The sequence below is a fragment of the Lycium barbarum genome, chromosome 2 (assembly GCF_019175385.1).
Source record: "Lycium barbarum isolate Lr01 chromosome 2, ASM1917538v2, whole genome shotgun sequence".
Classification (NCBI taxonomy): Eukaryota; Viridiplantae; Streptophyta; class Magnoliopsida; order Solanales; family Solanaceae; genus Lycium; species Lycium barbarum.
Window position 1 is genome coordinate 33,486,620 of NC_083338.1, and position 23,687 is coordinate 33,510,306.

General features: G+C 35.9%; 2 protein-coding genes and 1 long non-coding RNA gene across 3 annotated transcripts; 1 reads left to right on the top strand and 2 right to left on the bottom strand.

The window, feature by feature from the left end:
- Positions 1-9,770: 9,770 nt before the first annotated feature.
- Positions 9,771-13,550, bottom strand: LOC132629449 (uncharacterized). Its single transcript, XM_060345079.1, has 3 exons — positions 13,352-13,550; positions 12,856-13,246; positions 9,771-10,019 (listed from the first exon to the last, which is right to left on the bottom strand). The coding sequence occupies exons 1-3, from the start codon at positions 13,418-13,420 to the stop codon at positions 9,970-9,972; spliced, it is 510 nt and encodes a 169-aa protein (XP_060201062.1). The 5' UTR covers positions 13,421-13,550; the 3' UTR covers positions 9,771-9,969.
- A 4,680-nt stretch (positions 13,551-18,230) lies between these two features.
- LOC132629450 (uncharacterized) lies at positions 18,231-23,171 on the bottom strand. Its single transcript, XR_009578238.1, has 3 exons — positions 22,856-23,171; positions 22,137-22,227; positions 18,231-18,605 (listed from the first exon to the last, which is right to left on the bottom strand). It is a non-coding gene; the product is annotated as an uncharacterized LOC132629450 (long non-coding RNA).
- Positions 19,286-21,481, top strand: LOC132624108 (ruBisCO large subunit-binding protein subunit beta, chloroplastic-like). Its single transcript, XM_060338937.1, has 5 exons — positions 19,286-19,418; positions 19,605-19,654; positions 20,486-20,656; positions 20,767-20,859; positions 21,386-21,481. The coding sequence occupies exons 1-5, from the start codon at positions 19,286-19,288 to the stop codon at positions 21,479-21,481; spliced, it is 543 nt and encodes a 180-aa protein (XP_060194920.1).
- Positions 23,172-23,687: the final 516 nt, after the last annotated feature.

Here is a 23,687-nt window from a genome sequence, read left to right on the forward strand (position 1 = left end):
GAAATGTTCGTAGAACGTTCTGTACTTCAAACGATTATAACTTTCTCATATTAACTCCGATTGATCTAAAACTTGATTCTGAGCCTTCAGGTGTCGGTAAGTATACGTATCCATCGAGTCTTAGAATTGATATATGTTGTATATGGATCGGGCCGAACGTTCCTCGGCGGTAATATGTTATATATGGATCGGGTCGTACGTTCCACAACATTAAATTGATATAGTATGCTATATGGATCGGGCCGTACGTTCCACGGCATTATATTGATACATGACTATCACTTATTATTTATGATGACGACATACATGATTTTCGTTTAAAAGGGCAAGTGCTTTGATGTTTTAAAGATCATGTTCGATTCTGGTAAATCTCTGTTTCAGTTATGATCCTCAAGTGTCAATTTGCGCACCTATCTGTTGAGTCTTGATTTATATGCATATAGTTTCTCACTACTCTGCTCGTGCACGCCTCAATATGTCTATTCACTAAGTCCCGGGCCAGGATATGTTATCGTGCGCACTCCTCTGCATTGTTCACCGAGTCCCTTAATGGGCCGGGTATGGTATATGTATATGAGATATGATTATGGCACCGAGTCCCATGATGGGCCGGGTACGGTATATGTGAACATGATTTCATTTACTGAGTCCTTTAATGGGCCGGGTACGGTATGACTTTATTCAGCGAGTCCCTCACTAGAGGGTCGGGTACGGTATGGATATGTATATGTATAGCATGCATGATGATATGAAAGCAGGATGACATGACTTTATCACCGAGTCCCTTAATGGGCCGGGTACGGTATGTATATGATATATGATGTTAGCACGCATGATTTCATTCACAGAGTCTCATAACGGGCCGGGTACGATATGTGATAATGATATGCATGATTTATGTTCTAATGGCAAGAGCTTTGTTATTCTGGGCATTATATATGTTTCTATACTCCTTATGTCAGTTATGATTCTTTTATTGTGATTCTGGCCTTACATGCTCAGTACATCTTCCGTACTGACCCCCTTTCTTCTGGGGCTGCGTTTCATGCCACGCAGGTACACCCAAATGAGTACAGGACATTGCTAGAAGATGCTTCAGCTGGACCGGCAACTCCATTTGCTCCTAGAGTGTTGCTGAGTCAGAGTATATGTACTGTGATTGTTTGTTCGAAGTTAGAGACTTTGCAGACAGAGTCGTGGGTATAGTATGTCGGTTTTGTAAGCGGCTCCATCAGCCGATATGTCATTTTGTATTATGTGATAAATTCTATATGATCACAGATTCTGTTTGATTTGAGAACATCGAGAAAGAATATTTTTGAAAGTTTAATATGTGTTTTATCTTTATTTGGTTTAAAAGTCTAAGAAGATTGTGTGTGCACTACAGGTCTGAGGGTTCGCTCGGCCCTAAGTAAGGGTCGGGTGCCCATCACCCCCTGATCAATATTAGGGTGTGACAAGTATGATTGCAAGTAATATTGACTGGACAGTTTGGGTAATCGCTTTTGGTTGGACTTGGGGGTAATTGCGTGAGATTTAGAGCGGCAGTGTAAGATTTTATACTTTCGAAGAATTTACGAGCATATCGAGGTGATACTATGAGAGGTTCGATGGTTATATAATTACTATATGAGACTTTAGGTTTTGCGTCGAAAGGTTCGGGTTTGTATCGAATTTGTGTATCGGGTAAAGGTTGAGAAAGATGAACATTAAAATCGTACGGTATAGCTCTTCGGTACTAAGTCGATAACTCGGATAGGACTCAACTTGTGGAGTCGAAAATGATAGACATGATTTGTTACGCTTGAGGAAAAGTTGAGAATTGACCGCCACAGATGTGCAACAGGACTTGTTATGCGTGGTATGATTGTGATTGGTTCGGGAATTCGGAGTCAGTTCAAAAGACTATTAGTGACATCTGAGAGTTGGGCATTCATTCAGGGTCAACATGGTTCGAGTTTAGCTTAATGGTCTATGGTTATAATTCCAGGAAGATATTTAAAGATTTGATGTGTTTCAACTCAGATTTGAGGTATGAAAGATTTACCGAGCTTTGTCAGGGTTTCCCAGTAGATTTGACGATATTTTCTGAGAATAGTTACTTGGATAGAATAATTGTTTACAATGAGCTTAGTACAGATTAAGGAGGAAATTTTGTGCGAGAGGTGTTACACGTCATTTTAACCATAGTCAAAATGGTTTACAACATTCCGGTAATTCCGGGGTTAATTAAAGTAAAAAGAGTCGCCACCTAATTATTTATGATGAATTAGGGCACCTAAAGTTAGTTAAAGTCATTGTTTAAAGTTAACTCCATTTATGGTCTACAAACTTAAGATTCTAGATAAGGGTTCAACTAATCTAAAGGGAAGGTATTAAGCATCCTTTAAGATCCATTAACAATGGTTAACCGACCGGACTTATGTTAATTAAAAGGGCTTGTGAAGTATAAATAATACTGTATAAAATAATTGGTTAATAATTAAACAAGAGGGAATTAGTAATTAAAAGTGAAAAGTGGTGACTAACTTTATATTTAAGTCCATTTGACATTATTAAAAATGTGATGTGGAGTTCAAAACAATTTTATCCTTGGATTCAAGAATCAAGAGTGGATAGCAAGGTGATGAATACTTTAAAATCTTGTTTTGTATAGAAAACCGACTTTCGTGATGAATTCTTCATTTAAAAATCATTAAAGTTATCTAGCATGCCAAGTTAGGCCAAAAACAAAGCCTACACTTTGAAAAACGATTTCATGTTTAGGTCTTGGACTAAAGGTTACCAAAAATGTTTGGAGTTCAAGAAATGAGTATATGAAATTGACCAAACACCTTAAAAAAAAACCTTCGAACTCGTTTGAAGAAAAAAAAAAAGCTAAAACGAGTACGTATTACATTGAATAGGTGATATAAAAACTAATTAATTATCTACCTCTAACTAGTTCAGCTATATAAACTATATTTTAAACCTTAAATATGATACTAAGTGAGCAGACTATGGATCAACTAAACTATTTAACACAACAAGTTTAGATAAGGCAAATAAAGAATTAAAAAGGCTAAAACAGAGAGGTAAGAAGCCATTTGTATAGGCCTCCCGAAATCAAGAATTGTGGCTGTTAAGTTTTGATCCATTATAGACATGGGTTCAAACACGAGATGTAATGCAGTAGTAGTCGATGTGGCTATGTCGTCTAAGTCTCAGGGCGAGACCATCTTGGACAATCAGATTTTTTTATAAAGACTCCATTTTGCTCTCAAAGTGTACACGTAAAGAAAGGAAGAGATGAAAATTAGCAAGATAATCTAATAGTTCTATCGGAATACATAACTAGTTGAAGATAAAACAAGAATGTAACGGAGATTCTTACAGAAATTCTATACTAACTGGACAACTGCCTGTGGCAAAACAAACTGCATCACGTAATGTTAAATAACTCTCACTAAAGCAATTTGGTATGACTTAAAGTTACTTTACCAAATTCTAAGTGTTTTTTTTTCCAGCAAACATTCTGAAATAGCTATCAAAAATTGTTCTATATAGGAGGAAAAAGACATTCTCAACTATGTTTTCAGTATGTCAGGCTAAAGCATTAATAATATCCATATTTACACATACAACAACTTATGAAACTCACTGGTTCCTAACATGATTTCTAGCTGTCCCTTGAAAACGTAGAACCAATAACTCATTTCTTACAACAACGGAACCAAACCTTCCTATCCTCGTTACAACAGAAGAAAGGGAAGATAAAAAAATGTAACAAAGCAGAGATGATTTTATCGAGCCAACAACACATACACTTCTCAATTGAATTTCAGAAAAATCAAAGTAAACTCAATACATCATTCCGAACGTACAAGAGACTAAGAATAAATAAAAATGAAAGACATAGATCAAGATTTGACCTTTTGTTTGTGCAGTGAACAGGACGGCGATCCAGATCTACTCTCCTTCGAATAAAGTTGAAACAGACAGAGATTGAGGATAAAAAAAATGCTAAAGTTTTCTTTTAGAAATAGTAGAAAAATAACAATAGCTTAAAGGAGAGAGTTTTTCATGGTTCCAGCCCCCCTTTCAGCTGAAGTGTTAAAGATGTATTTATAGGAGTATAAAACTAGGATTTGTGATTTTGGGCGGGATTTTAAAGTTGAAAAAATCTGTTCGTTTTGAACGTTGGTGGTGGCAGACTTGACAGATGCAAGGACGAAGAAAAGCTACACCCTTTGTTTGTCTTCTTCTAAGATTTCAAAGATCTAGTGATTTTTTGCAGAGATACTCTACAAGATTTTTGACTTTTGATGAGAGAATTAACAGGAAAGAGAGAGGATTCAAATATTTACACCAAAATGGAGAGACAACTTCCGTAAAAGGCTGAGAAAGAGGTATGGAATCTTATGTACAATAGGAAAAGAGATACAGGGGTGTGTAGCGGCACTAGTAGAGTTATGAATTAGGTTTAGGAAATTTAGAAAGAGGCTAAGATGTGTATGTTGTTGAATGACATTTTGTTGGGCTGGTCATACACGAATTGGGCCTCAGCCCAAGTGGGTTTTAGGATTGATTTTGGGCTGGTCTGAAAATAGTTTCTGTTTTCAAATAGGGGGTTGATTTGGATGTAAAACGCAGGCTATTTTGGGCTGAATTAAATGGTCTCTTTTCCTATTCTTTGGGCCTCTTTGTAATAACATAATACCATATATATATGTGATAATAATAATAATAATAATTTAGCCATTAGCATTAATAAGGTATAATTTAATAAAATATAAGTAAAGTAATAATAGAGTAAGAATATTATATAGGTTATATCTTATAATTAATACGTAATGAGTAAGTAGCAATATACGAGGTACTAATAAAGTAACAATTCCTAAAAATAAGATATTTAGTTTGTTAATAATTATTAGAAGCTCAAGAAAATAAATTGGAATAAAGGAGGGACAAAAATTGGTGTCAACAGCTTGCCCCTCTTCGACCAGAGATGATGTAAGAGTTTTCGGGGGAAGAAGTTGACGTTGTAGCCAATTTTGTCCCGACCAATAGATATGAACGTGGAAGAACTTGAGAAAATATAGGTTAGAAGAAATGGTGGAAAAGATTATGGGGATAGAAGGGATGTTTGGAAAAATTATGGGAAGGAATGTTGGAAAATTATGGGATGGAAGGAATGTTGGAAATTATGGGATGGAAGGGATGTCGAAAAAATTATGGTTGAACCCCGGTTTCGAGTTTCCTACATATTTCGGGTTCCATGATAATCAGGCCATATATAGTTCGAGACAAGCGGTCGATGTCAACACTGCTTTCTGCCCCAGTGTCGAATTATGGTGAGACTGAAGCATTGTGAAGTGAAGATTGATAAAGTATTGAGAGAGTTAATAATTTTGGAAAGATATTGGATGAGTTGTGATTTGTATACTCGAGGGGCTAAAGACAAATGACAACAATGTTCGAGAATGGTACATATGTTTATGGCATCCTAATTATAAATGTGGTGTATAACACACCCATAAGTAGGACTCTACTAGACACGATATGAATTCTCAAATATTTCCCTACTGTCGAGTTATGGGGACACTGGGATTTAGAAAGGGATAGGATTATGAAAGAGTTGATCGATTTGCGCTTTAATGGTGTATCTGAAAGAAAAATTGGAAAACCCATGTATCACATGTTTTGGGACGTGGGCGGAGTTCGAGAGTAGATCTGTGACCTTTGCTAGCAAGTTTGATATTCCTCTTCAACAAATTTTGCCCCAGTTCACTACATAAGAGAGAGTTCCACGTTGTGTTACGTCTCGTGTAGAATGTATTTCCTGTCAAAGCTTAAAGTAAATAATTAGCAAATGAAGTACATAAAGTAAAATGTAAAAGTAGAATATAAATTGAGATAAATGTGAAGCCGTATGTCTATGCAAATGACGTCGTGATGAGTCGAAATAATGTCTCTAGAATCTTTATGTGGTTTCCTCAGCAAACGATGTGTTGTAATGTCTCAAGCAAAAGTTACCTGAAATTCGTGATAAAATCATTAGTAAAGTCTGGGGTAAAGTTGAAAGTGTAAAATTCATAAAGAGTGTAAAAATAATAATAATTATGAGTGTGAGAATGAGAATGAGGATAAAGCCGTGTGGCTTATGAGATGATGAGGCCGTGTGGCCAAATGTTGTCTCTGGTTGTCATCAGGCACTTGAATGAATGATGCCTCCGATAGTCTTCGGGGACTTGATGTCGAGTGTTATAAAATCCTGCAAAACTTCAGGGTAAAGTTTTTAAATAGAGTCATAAAGTCATGATAAAGTAAGAATGAAGTAGATGATGAGTGAGAAATAAAGTCATGTGAAGAATGAAGTAGATGATGAGTGAGAAATAGAGTCGTGTGGCCGAATGACATCTCCGGTTATCTTTGGGGACTTGGTGATGAATGACGTCTCCGGTGTCTTCGGGGACTTAGTGATGAATGATGTCCCCGGTTATCTTCGGGGACTTGATGTTGGTTTTAGTGAAATCCTCCGGTTGTCTTCGGGGGTCGCTGCTGATTGTTGTAAATCCTGTAAAACTTTAGAGTAAAGTTGTTAAATAGAGTCATAAAGTTATGATAATGTAAATGATAAGTAAGAAATAAAGCCGTGTGGATTATGACCATAGGGCCGTATGGCCAAATGAGGCCTCTGGGTGTCTTTGGAGTCTTGAAGACGAGTGACGTCTCCGATTGTCTTCGGGGACTCGATGGTAAACGATGTCTTTAAAAATAAAGGCAAAGTCGTTAAAAGTTGGTAAAGTGAATGTTATAAAGTAAATGATAACGTAGAGAGTAAGATAAGAGTGTAGCCGTTTGGCTTATGAAGATGGGGTCATGTGGCCAAATGATGTCTTTGATTGTCTTTCAAAGACTTAGTGTTGATTTATGTAGTCTTGATCTTGATTTTCCTTTGATATCGATAACCTGCAAAATACGAGTGTATTTGTTAATAAAGTCGTGAAGCTGTTGTAATAAAAATAAAGAATAAAAGATAAAGTTAGAGATGAAGCCATTTGGCTTATTAAGGCGAAGCCACAGCGGGCCAAATGATATTCTTTGGCCATGATTGGAAGACTTGATTGTTGATCTCGTGGTTTTGTCATTCATGCAGTCAAAGAAAAGTTCTTAGTTTGGGAGGGGGGAAGTTGATTCGTGTTGACTCGAAGCTTTACTTTGTTCGCACTCCATTCGTCTTCTGTTCGGACCTTGTGATCTCCGTCCAAGCCTTGGTAGATGATTAGTAGTGAAAGCTTTTAAGAAAATATAATCATTTGAAAGATATATATATATATATATATATATATATATATATATATATATATATATATATATATATATATATATATATATATATTAGGTTGTAAACATTTCTACCAACTCTTAGATTGTGACACTTTTAAAACAAATTGAAACATCATTTATCTTCATACTTCTTTTTTGGTGGCCTAAATCAAGTGTAGCTTGGCAATGTCGAATTGCTCCTCGTCCATGTCTTTCCAAAATTAGCCCCAGTTTCGGTTTCGGTAGAGTATACTAAACTTATGTTGTGGTGAGACCGAATCTTAGATAGGTTGCCAATGAATTCCTCCATGGGAATCAGGTCAGAACGTAGTTCGTACATTAAAAAAATAGTTTGAGTTTTTTCGAATAAAGGGGGGCCCAAACCCGATATGGATTGCCTACGTATTCTGCCGTGGGAATCAGGTCAGGCGTAGTTCTCCTTACATATAAATAATAATGATTTTTTTGTTTTTACTACAATGAAACCGAACCTTATGTGGGCTGCCTACGTCTCCCACAAAAGGAATCAGGTCAGCGTAGTTCGTAATTACATGAAAAAATGAAAATTAAAAGCCAAAAGGAAACCTATCTATAGTCGTATTTTGACGTAGGGCCTTGACTTCTCTCAAACGGATTGACTTCATGCTTGAACTGTATGTCTAATTCCCGTTCTTCAAAATCTTGTTTGGCATACAAACTTTTTTCCATTTGTTTCGTTATATGTCACAATCACAAAATTGACAGATTTGATAATTTAATAACAAGTAAAAGATAGTTAATTAAAAATAGGAAATGGATTCATAGATTTTTTATGTTTTCAAAAGATGAGGAAAATAACATAAAGTTTTAGGCACGATTCAAGCCTCAAATTGTTCTTTTTTTTTAAAAAAATCATGCTATTTCAAAAAGCGTTACTACTTGTTCATTCTACCAAGACTCCCAACGAACCAAGGACGGAGTACAAGTTAGGCCAAAAACAAAGCCTGCACTTTGAAAAATGATTTCATGTTTAGGTCCTGGACTAAAGGTTTACAAAAACATTTGGAGTTCAAGAAATAAGTATAAGAAATGGACCAAACACCTTTTTAAAAAACCTTCGAACTCGTTTGAAGAAAAAAAAAGCCAAAACGAGTATGTATTACACTAAATAGGTGATATCAAAACTAATTAATTAACTACCTCTAACTGTTTCAGCTATATAAACTATTTTTTAAACCGTAAATATGATACTAAGTGAGCAGACAATGGATCAACTAAACTATTTAACACAACAAGTTTAGATAAGGAAAATAAAGAATTAAAAAGGCTAAAACAGAGAGGTAAGAAGCCATTTGTATAGGCCTCCCGAAATCAAGAATTGTCGCTATTAAGTTTTGATCCATTATAGACATGGGTTCAAACATGAGATAAAATGCAGTAGTAGTCAATGTGGCGATGTCGTCGAAGTCTCAGGGCGAGACCTGCTTGGACAGTGAGAATATTTTACAAAGACTACATTTTGCTCCCAAAGTGTACATGTAAAGAAAGGAAGAGATAAAAATTAGCAATATAATTTAACGGTTCTGTTGGAATACATAACTAGTTGAAGATAAAACGAGAATGTAAAAGCATGACAACGACAACGATGCTAAAACATATCATACCAATTGGAAAACTACCCGTGGCAAAACAAACTGCATCACGTAATGTTAAATAATTCTCACTAAAGCTATTTGGTATGACTTAAAGTTATTTTACCAAATTCTAAGTGTTTTTTTTTTTCCACCAAACATTCTGAAATAGCTATCAAAAATGGTTTTATATAGGAGGAAAAACACATTCTAAACTATGTTTTCAGTATGTCAGGCTAAAGCATTAGTAATATCCACACTACCAGAAAATGGGCCAATGGCAACACAAACAAAAGTGTTGCAATAGACAAGAAAACCGTTGCCATAGATCTGTCGGGACGCATTATCATATGTGACATCTGATCGCGTGCCAATAGCTCTATAGCAACGGTTCTTGCGACGGTTAACATAACCGTTGCTATAGTTTCTCTATTGCGACGGTTAACATAACCGTTGCTGTAGTTTCTCTATAGCAACGGTTAATTGGTCTATCTGCAGCAACATTTTTTTGGTTAATTGGAACCGTTACAAACCATCCCCATAGACTTTTATGCAACGACTGCTAAGGGTATGGCAACGCTTAATTAAGGTTAATAAAAATTTATGCAACAGTTTTTATTGGATTAGAGACAATCAATAAGTATCTACGGGAACAGTTTTCGGACATATAGGAACGGTTCACATGGCCTATTGCAACGGTTGGTACATTTTATTTGGGACTTGCTGCAATGAGTTTGGTAGACTATTGCAACGGTAAAAATTAAAATTACAACCCTGGTTGTAAATCAATTATAATATACAATGCACTTTATATAATAATAAAATATAACTTTTCATAATCCAAATGGGCTACAAGCTAGTAATATCCATAAAAGCAAAATGTTAAAACCCAAATATGCATAATTAAGTTTACATGCATTTCAAGAGAGTTGGTGTAAGTTTTAAATTGTTTGATAGCAAAAGATCATTCCTAAAATATCTAGCAAAAGATAATTCCTAAAACATCTAGCAAAAGATCATTCCCAAAATATCTAAAAGTTTCAGCAGCGACTTAGAAGTCTTCACTCCGATCATCACCTTCCATTTCTTCATTTTCAACACCTACAAAAGAGGATAAATAATGTCGTTACCCTTCAAGAGCGCGCACTCAATACACAGATAATAACTTATTAAAACTCCTATTTTCTTTTTGAGAAACATTCAAATCTGTACACATCAACTTTCAACAATGGAAATCATGTTAAAGAAGAATCCCCAAAAAATGTGACACAATTTCTCTTCTGAGAAAGTAGAAACAAGATGAATCTCTCATGATATATAGATATGTGAGTATCACTTTGCGCCTTTTCAAAATCCACCCCAAAATGAATATATAATTAGAGAAGAGAAAGATCAAGAAGCAACGCTAACAACAACAAGAACACCAAAAAATTGCATTTAGTAGTCCAAGACTCAAGTTTGAGAACAGAAGACCAACTCAGCTCATCACGAGAACAGATACGATTGAAAATAAAAAAAAATAGTATACTCTAAAATAAGACTATTTTTCTAAGTTACTCCTTTCTCCAATATCGTAAAAGAACAAATTAAGGAACTATAATTCTTTATAAGGTGACAAATTATCATCTTTAGTTCCATAAACCAACAAAGTAGCTCAAGTGAAAAGTTAACAAAGATGTATCTCCAGTTTTACATCAATGAAAAGGGTGACAAAGTTTACACCACTAAGAAAGAGTCACCACTGCGTTTGGCTACACAATCTGCTCACCCAGCCCGCTTTTCACATGCTAGAATTGTGGGAAAGTTGGGGCAATGTGAAGAATCGTGCTACTCTATGGTGCTACAGAGAGGGAACGTTATGGGCAATGTTAAGAATGTGTATTAGTGGCAAACTAACCAAAGGAAAAATTAGAGACAAAGTAATGGTACTAGGCAGCAACAGTTGGCTTTACCACAAGGACAACCAACTGATATGAATAATGGGAAGGAGTTATTTCAGTTGATCCTAAGAGTAGTCAAACTGTTAACAAGCTAGTTTGCTGCTCTAGAGGAGGATATAGAAAATAGTAATGATAGTGAAGATCAGAGGAGTTTCAGGTGGTTGGTAATGGGGATTCATCTCTTCAGATGATTACTACACCAGTTGTTCAAATTCCTATTGTTCCAGTTACTGCAGCAAAAGTTGGCATTGAAAGTAAACAACTGGTGACTGTAGCAGTGGTGAAGGATAATGTTTCTTTGAATGACTATTGTTCAGAGATACTAGTTCTTACTAAAGCTATTTTTACACCAGTGGAGAAAGTTACTCTAAATCAGGCTTGCCTAGATGCTCCTTCAACTACTTATGCCAATGATAGCATTACTGGTGATAGAAAAATGTGGAGTGACCAGATTGAAGAACAAGTGGAAGAAGGAGAGATTGCAACAGGGCATGATAGTAAGCAAGACCAATCTGTGGATTTATTAACATCTTCACAATAAGTTAATGGCATGTTTGAGGAAGTTCCTAATGGAGACATTCAGAAGCAGGTGCAATTTGCTGGTGAGACTAGCACTAAAGTGCAAGCCTTGGATGCGGTTGAGAAAGAATCAAGGGGTAACATGTAGGAAATCATGGTAAACAAGGTGGCTGCAGGTGAACATGTAGCTGCTGAAGATGTTAACTTGTATGCAGCTACTAAAGCTTCTAACTTGATCCAAACTGCACATGATGCAGTACAAACAAATAAGAGAGAAAGGAATTTGGAGGATAGTGCTAAAGTGCTGCATAATGCTATGGTGCAGACTGAGGATCAAATGAGTCCAAGTACTGCTGTTCGCAAGCAGGTACAAAGTTCACAAAAGAAGCTGCAATCAGTTGCGGAGAATAAGGGCAGTACTAAACATATTGCTGGTTAAACCGGTACTTTAGGGCAAGTCTTGGGTACTGATGTTCACACACAGCAGCAAGTCTATGCTACTATGAGTGCTGCAGTTACTCCATCTCATTTGAGGGGTGCTGAGGTAAAAGGAATGCAAGCAGCAAACAAGACACTGGAAAATAATGTGACTCTAAGGGATAATACTTATAAGCAGCACCAGTTTACAGCATAAAAATCTGCAGCTCACAAACAGCAGTACACTGCACTAGCAGATACTGGATCGAATAGTTCAAAGTGGGGAAAAAGAACTTGAAAGTTATGAACATTTAACCTCAAGTGATAGTGTACACAAGCCTAGCAAAACTGATCCAAGTCTGCTGGAAATAAGCACAATCAACTGGTAAATGCTCAGGTAAAAAACTATTTCGTAAAAAACTGGTAAACAACATTCTTCATCTAATATGTAAAAAACTAAGTTGCAGTAAAAAATTCTCAAGGACATTTGCAAGTAGCAATAACAGGAGAGGAAAGAAGTAGAATTGATATGGATGAGGAGTCGACTACGCAGAACTTCTTTAATACTGTTAGCGAGAGTGATATATCACCTAGGACAAGTGCAAAGTGGAAAATTCAGAAATAAAAGTGATAGAAGGAAGGGGAGTTGGGATGGAAATTAAAGGTGACTGAAGAAGCAAATAGTTGCAGTTCTCAAAGCAGCTCACTGAAAACAACTACTGAATTTTGACAAATCAGTTCCATATGTAATTTTTAGCTCACAACCAATAACAAGAGAATTTTTTTTCCAGCTCACTATTCTTTCCAACCAATCCAGATAGATCAATAACTAGCAAGCAAACACCAGCATTACATATTTCGTTCATTCCTTACAAACAACCAGCCGACATAAGATTTCATCAATGCTTAGGCAAGAAAAAAAATCAACAGAGAGATTAAGAAAATTATCAAATAGATCACATGTACGAATCAAGATTACTCAGTTGCTTGAGACTGAGAACAAGAAGAAAAGAAATGTCTTGAACAGAGAGAACAGTGGAAGAAGAAGAAGAATTACTGACCTTGGTTGTTACTACTAGCAGCTTCTCCTCGCGAACGAAAATTGAATCTTAGCATGCTAGGATCAAGTACTAACTCTGGGTTTAGACGCTGAAGTTGTGCGATGACGTTCATTGTAATACCTTGTTCCATAACCTCCGTTTGTGCATCGAATTTTTCCTGCATTTTTTGCATCCTCCCTTCCATATCCTCCATTTTTTGCTTCATCAGTTCATCAGTACCATTTAAAGAGGGTCCAGAATCTCCCGCTTTCCCTTTCAAGACAGTTTTGGTAACCCCACGCCCATACAATCTTACATGGCCCGGATGATCAGGTCCCATAACTGTGGAAAATGCATCAACTGATTGACTTCCATCTTCGCTTTCTTGAGTTTCTATTCTTTCCATTTCAGCCTGCAAATCAGATTCAAGAGTAGAGAGTTTAAGTATATCAAACTGATCCAACATTTAAGAACAAACAAATTATCTCAATAAACTTTATATTAGAAAGTTTCGTACTATTTTCCTAATCGTATCTTCATATGAGTCCTTGTATACTCGACCAGGTTTCCTCTTTCTTGTAGCCATAAAGATTGCCTTATTCGTCACAGCATCGGGACCTTCCTTCTTTTTTTCCTAGTTAAATGAAAGTTGGCATAAAAGTCTTCCTAAGTAAAGTCTGCAGATTTATAGTAAATGAACAATAAAAGAAAACGCCAAACCTTGCAAATTACAGCAAAGCTTTTTGTGACAACAGTATGCGGATACCTCAACTTTTTGCGATTCTCTGTGTTTGTGTTGGACATTTTCTGCAATAAATTAGTTAGTGAGATAATAGGAACCAAAAATATAAGCAATGAAGAGAATAAATCAGATGTAAATAAGGCACTAGTTTCAAGAAAAGAAAGTTACGGTGTCCTTAATTTATATATTACCTGAGATTTTTCAGAGTTCCAGTATACAAGGAGATCCTTAAAATGAGATTGTGGAACATATCCGGGCCTGTTTTCCATTTGAAGTTCGTCATTGGCATAGGGTACATAGCGTTTTTTCTTCAACCAATTCTTATACTTTCTCCAAGTAGATTGAATTGCTTTTAAAGCCCATGCTTGTGCAGTATTAGGAATGTTATATTTTTCCTAATACTTGGTGCTGTTAGGTTAATGCGAAAGATACTGAAAAAAAAAATATCAACAAAAAATTGAAACATTGAGAACTTCAAACCTTGGTATATTTCCACATATCTTTATGTGTTTTCAGTTTCCTCCAATTTGATACGTTAATAGGACAAAAGGTCGAATTCCTTGCCAATGTACCAAGGAACCTACCTAACTCTGCTACGATCGCTTGAGTAGGACCAATAGGTTGGTTGTGCTTATTTAGCACGATCAATTTACGCTCACTCCGTCCATGTACATTTTGCATTTGTGTTCTACCTCTTTTTTTTCATGGAAGGACCTACAATAATCACAACACAGAGATTACCAAATTACTAATGTTAGTAGAATCTATAACAATCTATAGATTCTTACCTTGTTCCTCAGATTCTTCATTTGCTTTTTGGGGTGTAAAATCTTGTGATGTTTGTTGCACTTGCTCCCTGTACTGCTTGTGTTGTAGAAGGGGTAGGATGTAGTGACTCTTGCTGCATTTGTTCTAGTACTGTTTGTGCTGTAGAAGCGGTTGAATGCCTTGGTACTTCTTGTACTTGTTATACAAGAAAGGTAGAATGAATTGGCACTTGCTGCACTTGAGTTTGCACTTGGGATCTTAACCATGGATGCTGTTTTTTCCTATTTTAGCAATCAGCTAGAACATTTCTTTTTATTCCCCTCAACGACATTTGGTTTGCCAACGAGGCAAGTGATCCAGCTAGAAGGAACATTGAGCCTTTTGCTTTTTTGTTTTTTCTTAAAGCCCGATCTTCTTCATCCATGACTATTCAGAACTCTGTAAAGTTCAAAAAATTAAAATAAAAGGAAAGGTTAGCATAAGCATTGGTAGAAACAAAATAAAAGATGACCAACTCTAAAATTACAGACCTTTTAAATTTTGTATCAGGACCTTCACACCTTTTTCATATAACTTAAATCTCATCCTAAGGTACATTTTGTTAAATATACAAATCTATTCATAAATTCAGTAAATTAAAGAAGATAAATGAACGATGATTAAAAAGAGAGAACAAGAATAATCATAAATAGTTTTCTAAAAGGGCATTTATCACTCATTGATAAAAAATAAAATTAAAATTAAAACAATGAGTGCATAATTAAAGTTTTTTAAAGATTTTCACTTTAATCATCCTCTTCCATCCAATCCCAATCAGTATCATCAATGTCATCCTCCCCTTCTGATGATTCTCTAATTGTTTCTTCTAAATCTTGTGCATGAATTGGCACGTTAACAACATCAACAGGCATGTTTTCTCTTGACCTGCCATTGTCAACATCAGGTAATCTACTTAAGGAACCAATGTCATCATTAGGTTCTCTCCAAAATGTGTCTCTGATATTGGGACAATTCTCTTCCTCTAAATCATACAAATCTATCGGGACTTTATTCCTTGCATAGTAAACCTCTTTTTCAGCTAGATCCTCCACATAAAAAACCTGATGAACTTGCTATGCTAACACATAAGGGTCATTTGTACTGCATATTATATTGAAGTATACCCGAGTTAAACCATATTCATCTACTTCATTATGAAACCAATCACATCTAAACAATACGACACTAAAATGACCATAATAATCAATCTCAATGATATCTTGAATAACTCCATAATAGCTAACCTCTCCATCAATGGGATTTTGGTCCCTAGCACTAGCAAAACTATCAGTTGTTGCTGATAAAGTCACTCCGTTATTTTGAGTCTTGCGAGGTGCATCTCGGGTTTTCGTATGAAATCGGTATCCATTAATAAAATATGCAGTATATCTTTTAGCCACTGAATTAGGCCCTTGAGCTAGCCCTCGTAAATAATCTGGCACTTCAACATTTTCAGCTTTCTTTTCAAACCAGTTACTGAATTCCCGACTATGATTCCTTGCTCTTACCCAGGCATTTGATCTAGTATGATTACCCATCAAATTCTTATGTTCCCTGCAATCATGAAAATTAAAAATTAAATTACTAGGCCTTTATAAATGAAGTTAAAATGCAAATAATGAAGTTTAAATGTAAATATTTGTTATATAATTTATCTTACTCAATTAACTTCTCCACTTGTTCATCTCCAGTATTGAACAGAGCATACTAATGTGCTTCATCTTTGGATTGTGAATCCATAAGAAAAGTGTTTCTCCTTTTTTTCTCTCTTCCTATTAGATGACCTATGTTAGGGAATATAGGTGACAAATTTTTAAGGCACTCATCATCCTCAGTTTGGTACCTACTAAATCTGGTCTTCACGCCATCGTGTAGGTATCTCGAACAAAAAGTCAAGCACACTTCAGCCAAGAACCCCTATGCTATTGATGCTTCTGGACAAGATCGATTGCGAACGAACCGCTTCAACTTACATAGGTGCCTCTCAATGGAATACATCCAACGAAGATGGGCCGGACCCCCAAACTTAATTTCATGCACTAAATGAATAGGTAAATGTAGCATTATATCAAAAAATGTTGGATGAAAAATCTTTTCAAGGTCACATATTATTTCAACAATTTCAGAATGCATTTTTTCAAGATCTTTTGGCCTTATAACCTTACTACATATGGCTCTAACGAAATTGCCCAACCTAATCAAGGTCAGAAAACATTCTTGGGCAAAGCTTTTCTAACAGCAACTTGGAGAAGGTAATGCATTATAAAATGAGCATCATGGCTCTTGTACCCTGATATTTTCATCTCCTTCACTTGCACACGTTGTGATATATTCGAAGCACACCCTTTTGGTAATTTGGTATTTTTCATGACTGTGCAAAACAACCGTTTCGGTTCTGGCTTCATGGAGAAACAAGCTCGAGCCAAACTTAAACTACCATTATCATTTTCTATTGGTTGTAGCTCCTTCCGTATCCCCATTTCTTGTAAGTCATAGCGAGAATTTACATGATCGTTTGACTTTCCAGCTATATCCAATAAAGTCCCAAGCAAACTATCACATATATTTTTCTCTATGTGTATCACATCAAGATTGTGCATCAATTTATTATGTTCCCAATATGGCAATTCAAAACAAAATGGACCTTTTTTTTCCAGGGACCCTTATTATCCCGAAGCCTTCTTTTTTTGCCCTTTCCATACACATTGTTGAATTCACGCAGCTCTTCAAATACCTCTACACCCGACAAAGGATTTGGTGCAGGTCTATGCTCCTCCTAACCATTAAATGATTTCTTATCTTTTCTTAATGGATGATCGCGAGGCAAAAATCTCCTATGACCCATGTAACACATCTTATGACTATGCTTGAGATATTGAGAGCATGTGTCATGATACAAGTGGGGCATGCCAGTTTCCCGTTGGTGCTCCATCCAGAAACCATTGCTAATGTTGGAAAATCACTAACTGTCCACAATAAGGCTGCACGCATTCGGAATGTTTGGTTGGTTTTAGCATCATAAGTTTCTATCCCAGCTTCTCATAATTCCATTAATTCTGCAATTAATGGTTGTAGGTACACATCTATAACATTTCCCGGAGATGAAGGACCCGGAATGATCATTGACAACATGATATATTCTGACTTCATGCAAATCCACGGTGATAAACTATAGTTCATTAACATAACAGGCCACGTGCTATGCGAAATACTCGTGGTTTGAAATGGGTTGAAACCATCACTTAAAAGACCCAACCTGACATTATGAGCATCTCTAGAAAAGTATAGGTGCAAAGAGTCAAAATCCTTCCAAGCTTCTCCATCAGCAGGATGTCTTATCTTCCCGTCATTGGGTTGTTCATTAGCATGCCACCTCATTGCAACAGATGTTTCAAGACACATAAACATCCTTTGAAGCCTAGGCTTTAAGGGAAAGTACCTTAAAACCTTTACAAGGATTTTCGATTTGTCATTAGTCAAGGCATTACCAACACTCTTCCATCTAGAAGACCGACAAACGGAGCAATTTTCTGCTTTCTCATTGTCTTTCCAAAATAGCATGCAATCATTAGGGCATGCATGTATTTTTTCATAATGAAGACCCAAATCTTTTATCATGTTTCTAGCTTTGTTGATTGACTCTAGTAGCTGGGCAAAGGGAAATGCCTCCTTCAGCAATGCTAAAATGTCTGAAAATGCTACATTACTCAACCAATGCAAGGTTTTAAGCAAGTACAACCGAATGGTGAAACACAATTTAGTGAAAGTTTCACACCTCGGATATAACTCTTGTTTCCCTTCCTCCAATAATTTAAAAAATTTCTTTGCATCTTTAGATAGTCCCTCTCTCCCTACTTCTTCATGTGCCGACTCACCCTCCACATTTCTAAATGTATCATGAATCAGTCTATCAATGTCGTCACGCAAGTTAGAATCTTCATCATCATTGATTGGATCAGGTGCATTTCTCGAGTAAGACCCTTCTCCATGGAAAACCCATTTGGTGTAATTATCAACAAACCCCTCAACAACCAAGTGTTATTCCACGACATTTCTATAATGCCAGTAGCTATTAACACATTTTTTGCAAGGGAATAATATTTTATCTCCTTGAGAAGCTCGTTCAAATGCCTTATCAAGAAAATTGTTCACTCCACGACTATACTCCTCCATCCATCTTAGGCAATTCATCCAACTTTTATCTCCATTGTCCATTAAAATCCTATATAAGATAAGAAAAACACAAAATTTAGAAGTCCTGATAGCCAAGAAATAGAAGAAGAGCAACATGTTAAGATAATTGTTATGGACCTTTAACTACTAACCACAAACCTCTTACGCATTCAATAGAATTTCATCTCAAAAGGAAAAGGAGACGCTATTTTAATTTGTAGCAAAAGATAAGAAATCCTTGACTAAAAGAGCATACACGGAGGACTCAAAACAGACAGTTACTATCATACTTTGCAGGCTGAAATTTTGAACTATTAGTTTCAATCCATTCGACATAAATAGCTTGTTAAAAAAAATTTCACAATGGAGATGCCAAAACAAGCCTCTTGGATGATTAGGAAGATTATTAATATGAGGAAACACTAGCAGGTACTGAATCAGAATAAAAGTTTCATACAAAGAGGGGTCTTCACATAAGTCGTGCTTACAAGATCTTGAGATGTGTTGTACCCAATGTCCCCTAAAGGAAGTTGATCTGCCAGAATGTAGCTGAATCTAAACATGTATTTATGTTATAGCTTTGTCTTCACAGTACACTTAGAACCAAAGACATTTTACTTACATGGGGAATGACTGTGGATGCTATGTGTGTATTCTGCCAAGCTGTGCCAGAAACTAAAGCACATCTATTTTTTTGGTTGTAAGTATACTTACAAAATCTGGAGAAGCATGTTGGAGTGGAAAAAGTGGCCAGGAGAATCACAAGATTGGGATACAATGTGGAACTGGGTAATGCAGCAAGCTAGGGGCAAACATTCTAGAGAGATTATCTTGAAGGCTAGTTTTGCAGCAGTAGTACATGGTATTTGGATTGAAAGGAACTTGAGGATTTTTTAGCACAAAGCTACACCAGAGAATCAACTGCTTCATCAACTGAAGCTTGCTATATGTACTAGAGTTAGAGCTAGTAGTAGGCTGTTCGAATACATTAGTAATCTGTAGGTTCATTTGTATTGTTTGGTTTTTTCCTAGGTGTTGTTGTTTCTAGGTTTAGAGGAAGTAACTGAGAAGGGATTGAGGTGGCTAAGCTCTCCCCTGGTATGTAATTCTCACTTTGGTGATTTAATAAAGTTCTCTTTTAATTGCCAAAAATATTCTTTATTTTTTTCACCATACACTTGCATACTTTTGCTAATATGTAAATGTGGATTACTATAATTATATTTCTGTTTTTTAATTGACATACACTATAAGAATCTCAGAACCAAGTAACAAACCCCAAGGCTAAGCGAGAAGACAGTTACAATAAATTAAACTTCCAATGGTTCTAAAGTATTAGTATTCTTTCAAATCAATAAGCAATAAAGAAGCTTCATTAATAACCATCACTTAGATGGAACTGGACATCAGTACAATGAAGTTCCTAAAACAACATTGGCATATATATACACACACACACTATATCAGCTGACAAAAGCAACAACATCCCTAAAGTCGTGTGAAGACTGTACAAAAAATGGAAACAAATACTGTGGGTTCTACGAGCAATATTTTATGTTAAAAGAAACTGAAACTTTATCAAGGGAAAAGGTAAAAAATACTCCTCTACTTTGAAAAAAGGGCTAAAAATATCCTGTGAATTTGGGTCAAAAATACCCCTTCCGTTATTAAACTTTTCAAACATACCCCTCTGTTAATAGAAAGAGCACTTGCCCCTTGACTTGTGAGACTAGTGAGCCTTGGACCTACAAGTCATTTATGTTTTAAAAGCATTGAATTTGGGAGTTAAATATTGAAATCAGACCACACAGAGAGCAATTTAATTTAGATGGTTCTTATTCAGTTACATTTTCTGAAAGCAATGTAATTTCATTAAACTATCTGACTTCTCAGTTTCTTAAACTGCTTGCTTTTCATCGGGACGATTAGATATTTATGTCTTCTCCAACTACTGCTGGTTTCGCTAACATGCTCCCTAGACTGACACTTTCCTCAAATTATTCCCAGATAGGAGCTGATATTTTCAAAAGAGCACTATCCTATCCTGCAAAACAGATAGCAAAGAATGCTGGTGTAAATGGAAATATAGTTGTAGAGAAGGTAGCTTTGAATCTTGTGTCATTTTTGTACAGTTTGCTTCAGCCAATAAAGTTAATAGACTCAAAATAGAAATAAATTATCTGGCAGTTAACTTGAATTTTCCAGTGCAGATTTTGTCAGTTGATAACATGAAATATGGATATAATGCTGCAAGAGACATATATGAAGATCTGATGGATGCCAAAATTTTGGATCCTACGAAGGTAAGACAGTCAAATTTTGTCTGATGTGAAAGGGAAGAGTCCTCCACTTCCGCCTTCCTAGAAAACTATATCTCGTAGAGTGGTAGCTGAAGAAATCCTAAAAATAGGAACCGTTATTGAACTCTATCTGTAAGGGTACCTGCAGTTTGAGTCTTTTCTGATGAAGACCATTTTAGTTATATAAACCTTAAGGAATCAAACATCGTAACTGATAATATTAAACGCAACTCCGTTCACCAGCACAATCCAGGACTCCTCAATTTATCAGTTGTAATCGATGGTAAACAAGCTTGATACTCTTAGTGCACTGTAGATTTCTTTAAAATCTTACTGCCTAACGGAGACAGAGCCAGAATTTTGAGTTTATGGGTTCTTAACTCTATAAACTACAGCTTACTGGGTTCATAAACTAACTATACCTACTAAGTTCTTAACATAAATACATGATTCTGACCAAATCTACTGGTTATACCGAACCCATAGCTTTTTCTCTAGCTCCGTCCGTGCTGACTAATGTGTGAAACAGGTTGTTAGATGTTGCCTAGAACATGCAGTAGCAGTTGCCAAGACCTTCCTAAAATCAGATGCCGTTGTTATTGACATCCTGGAACCAGTATCCTGAATAAGACGACCCCCACCAAAGCCAACTCCAAGTATTCCTAGTCCTACCAACAACTATAATAAGTATATTGTCTAAAACCTTCCCTCAATGTCTCTCTGTGTGGTCTTATTTCAATATTTAACTCCCAAATTCAATGCTTTTAAAACATAAATGACTTGTAGGTCTAAGGCTCACTAGTCTCACAGGTCTAGGGGCAAGTGCTCTTTCCATTAACAGAGGGGTATGTTTGAAATGTTTAATAATGGGAGGGGTATTTTTGACCCAAATTCGTAACGGAGGATATTTGTAGCCCTTTTTCCAAAGTAGAGAGGTATTTTTGACCCTTTTCCCTTTAACCAATGATGTTCAGTATTTTTCTTTTACGAACTTATCTTAGGCTGTCAAAGTCGAAATCCATGTCCAGGGATATATTTTCATAACAATAGCAAACAACAGTGAAAATTATAATTCAAAAATTACAATGGAACAAACCCAAAAAAACATACTCCAAAAATCAAATCCTAATCAAAGGAGAAGCTGTTAGAAGAAATATCGATGAGGAAGGCGCTACAGTCAAGAATCGACTATTGAGAATTCCAAAATAGCAAAACACAGAGCATACAAAATAAATCCAGAAAACAAATGTGTGTGAGAGAGAGAGAGAGAGAGAGAGTACCTGGAGAGAAGTAGACGCAATCAACCGAGCTAAATGTCAAGTTTACTGGAAACAGACCCAGGCGACCTCAATCGATGAACTCAAACAAACTCTACGGAAAGTTTGGCCAAAAATCAATCAAACAATTCTATGAAAGGTGTAATCTTTTCAAGGTAAATCTCATTAAGAATATAAAACTAACAACTTATGAAGCGAGAAGAAGAACCGTCGTGAACCGCCGATGCGTAATCTTTGCTATTTTCTGCTCATTCCGAATCCAGATGGAAATTAAGTGGGAATAACAAGTATAAATGCTTTCCACAATTGAAACAACACTAAAAATTTGAATCATTCCATGGATAAAATATTAATCCTAACACAATGTTTAAAGCATTTACAAGTTTCTAGTGATTCATACATGGAAACAGCAAGAGAAGCGTCTCTATCGAGATAGCTTAACTAACAATGTACCATCTTATGCATCTAAAAAAATCTCTGAATTAAAATTTAGCTCTAAACGCCATTAAGAAAAACATATATACACGAACGTGCCTATATGTGCCTGTCTATACAAGAAAATAAGACAACCGCAAACCTCAAACAACAAGCAAAAGAAATCATATGCATTCTAAGACCATTTCGCAAATACTCGTCTCTACCAAACTCCAAAAAGAAAACACCCACAACTGATTGATGACCATCTAATGTAAAGGGTACAATACAAGAGCAACACTCAGTACCTCCCAACTGATTGAAGCTCCAAATTCTGGATTCTCCCCACGATCGAGTTACCTAGCATCAAAGGAAAAATTCAGCAAACAAGCCACAATCTTGAAACAAAATTAGAACTGGAAAACCAAAAAAAAAAAAACATATACCTACATCTAATAAAAGAAATCTCCCAAAACTAACAAAAAAAGAAAAAATAATAAAACAATAAGAGGCAAAATTGTTGCAAATAGGAAACACTTGGATTTAGATATAAAATTGAACCTGAAAAATTGATACTTGGATCCCAACCAAAAAAACCTCACTTAAAATAAGGCATTAAGCTCCATTGAGTCAAACAAAAACTCAAAATTTAAATAAGAAGGAAGATTCAGGTAAAAATGGAAACATGCAAAGAACCCATGACCATAAAATTAGATTTTGACAAACAATTCATGACCATGAAATCCAAAGAGAAAACCCCCACTAAGAATCAACCATAAATCGCCATTCTAACCAAGAAAATAACCAAAACCAAAGAGCAATAATTTCATGTAAAAACGGAAAATTTCAGAGAAATGTAAATCGAAAAAAACCCAACACAATAACTACAAATCACCATTTTTATCAAACACCCACCAAAAGAACAGAGGCAAAATTCGACCAGAATATGTAAAATTATAAGCATATAGATAGAAAATAGAACCTCAAAGATCAACAAATTGTGTTTTAGTAGAGAGAAAATCAGTTGGGCTCAACAAAAAATTGTATTCTGTCCAGTTGTTCTTCACGTATGTAATGAGAGAAAATTTACCTCTCTTCCACTACTGAAAGAGGTAAAGAAGTGAGATATTAAAAAGTGGG